Genomic DNA, 2,548 nt, shown 5'->3' with positions numbered 1-2,548 from the left:
TTAAATAGGATTGTGGTGTTGTCTAACTCTGTATGCTCCACTTTATTGTGTTGAGCTTTTACTTAAAAAAAAAACCAAGTTTAAATTTAATTTTGATGTATTATCAGTATAAAATAATTTTACGCGTGTATTTTATCTTGTTAGAACAAAATTTCGATTATTGTAAAAACTTGTCCATAATAAAAGTAAGAATGTCGACTGTTACGGTCCGGTCCAAACCACGAGCGGGTCGGCCCGACCCATCGAGAACCCGATCCGGGTGACCGAGTTCTTAGCGCTCGCCACGGTTCCAGGACACGCGTCCTCGTCACCCCATCAATATGGTTAAGGAAGCTTCGGGGAAAATGGGCCTGTCCCCCCAGGGCCCACCTCTGACACGGTATAAATAGGGAAGGACCTACCCTTCCCTCGAGGTACGTCATACCCTTTCATCTAACCATTTTCCCGCCTGCACATTGCTGACTAGAGCGTCGGAGTGTCTTTGCAGGTGGCACCCCCCTCATTCTCCTTCTGCAACGAGTACTCGGCTACTCGGCAAGCCCAATTCCAGCACGACCGAAGTAGAGGCGTTCCCACTCCCTCACCTACTCACCCGACCTGTCCGGAAACCGATTACCGAACATTGGCGCCGTCTGTGGGGACTCGACCTAAATGGAAGTCGCGCTGGGTCCCAGAGACCAAGCCCGAGCAGCCGGAGCGGAGGGGGCAGCCTCCGTTGCCTCGTTAAGGGGGCGGCGGAGGTCCCCCCGACAACACACAGAACAGCACACGAGAGCACGACCCTTCGGGGGAACAGGCGGCGACAGCGCCATAATAATGCAGGAGCTACGCCATAGGGTCCAGAACTTGGAGCGACAGCTGGCCGACCGGGAGCGGGACGAACGAACTACCGATCCCAGCTACACCCCGTCCCCTGAAAGCGAGGAGGAAGACTCTCACTGAAGTCGCCCGCGGCGTACATCCGCATCCCGAATGGAAGCGGAGAGCACGCGGGAGGAGTCTCCTATCCCGAGAAGACGAAATGACACGATCATCTACTCCCGGGGCAGGCTAACCCGCCGAGCGGCAAGAGGTCGCGAAGACGGGGAGAGGAGATCCGAGAGAACACGACAACCTGTGATAATGGGTGTCACCCCATTCCACCGATCTATCCTCGAGGTCCGGTTGCCGAAACACTTCGACAAACCAACGGACATGAGGTACGACGGAACTCAAGACCCTCTAGAACACCTCACGGCCTTTGAGGCCAGGATGAATCTGGAGGGAGTGGGGGATGAGGTAAGATGCCGTGCCTTCCCAGTAACCTTAGCGGGGCCAGCGATCAGGTGGTTTAACGGCCTCCCGCAAGGATCCATCTACAGTTTCTCGGACATTAGTCGTGCATTCCTGGCCCAATTTACAACACGGATAGCGAAGGCAAAGCACCCCATCAACCTTCTAGGGGTAACCCAGAGACAAGGAGAACCGACCAGGAGGTACCTAGATCGGTTCAACGATGAATGCTTGGAAATCGATGGCCTAACCGACTCGGTGGCCAGTCTTTGCCTGACAAACGGCCTCCTCAACGAGAACTTCCAAAAACATCTTACCACGAAATCGGTTTGGACAATGTATGAGATCCAGACGGTAGCCAAAGAATACATAAACGACGAGGAAGTCAGCCGAGTCGTGGCCGCCAACAAACGGCAGCCCAGCTACAATCAAACCCGACAACAGGGCAATGGGGAAAGGCCAAAGGGACAAACCAGGGAAGAGGCGCTAAGTAAGGCGCCAAGGACATTCCCCCGAGTCGAGAAATTCACCAACTACACTCCGCTCGCTCTCCCCGTCGCGGAAGTTTACCAACAAATAGCCGAGAAAGGAATCCTGCCGAAGCCCCGACCACTCAAGGACCGCACTGGAGGGAACAAAAACCTTTATTGTGACTACCACAAGGGTTATGGCCACCTAACGCAGGATTGTTTTGACCTGAAAGACGCACTGGAACAAGCGATAAGGGAAGGAAAACTAGCGGCTTTCTTCCACCTAATCAGGGAGCCAAGGAGGCGCTACCGCGGATCACGGCCTCGGCGTGATAAACGTGGTGACGGCCAAAAAAGCCGCGCCGAGGTCACGATCGGCGCACAAAAAAGATGCTAAGGTCTTGGCGGTCTCCTCCTCGGTGCGAAACTCTAAGAAGCCCCCCTCCATTTCTTTCGGCCCGGAAGACCAATGGTTCGACGACGCCCCAGAAAACCCACCCATGGTCATCACGGCCAGAGTGGGAACCGGCCTCGTCAGACGAATCCTTGTCGACACGGGAGCGGACTCGAACATCATGTTCCGCAACGTGTTCGATGCGCTGGGATTAAAGGATGCCGATCTAACGACCCACCAACACGGGGTCATTGGATTGGGCGACCACTTCATCAAACTAGATGGAATATATCCCTGCCAATCTCAGTAGGACAATCCCAGGACAGGAGATCGGCGATGGCCGAGTTCGTGATCCTCCGAGACTCCACCGCCTATAATATCATTCTGGGAAGAAAAACGATCAATGATTTCG

General features: G+C 54.1%; 1 protein-coding gene across 1 annotated transcript; it reads left to right on the top strand.

The window, feature by feature from the left end:
* The first annotated feature begins 972 nt into the window (after positions 1 to 972).
* LOC107480236 (uncharacterized) lies at positions 973 to 2,139 on the top strand. Its single transcript, XM_016100386.1, has one exon. The coding sequence runs from the start codon at positions 973 to 975 to the stop codon at positions 2,137 to 2,139; it is 1,167 nt and encodes a 388-aa protein (XP_015955872.1).
* The last annotated feature ends 409 nt before the right edge of the window (positions 2,140 to 2,548 follow it).

Source organism: Arachis duranensis, chromosome 3, assembly GCF_000817695.3.
Source record: "Arachis duranensis cultivar V14167 chromosome 3, aradu.V14167.gnm2.J7QH, whole genome shotgun sequence".
NCBI lineage: Eukaryota > Viridiplantae > Streptophyta > Magnoliopsida > Fabales > Fabaceae > Arachis > Arachis duranensis.
This window is presented reverse-complemented; position numbering and strand designations above follow the sequence as displayed.

Coding starts and splice junctions, on each gene's coding strand:
- LOC107480236 (XM_016100386.1), top strand. CDS start 973: ATGGAAGCGGAGAGCACGCGGGAGGAGTCTCCTATCCCGAGAAGACGA.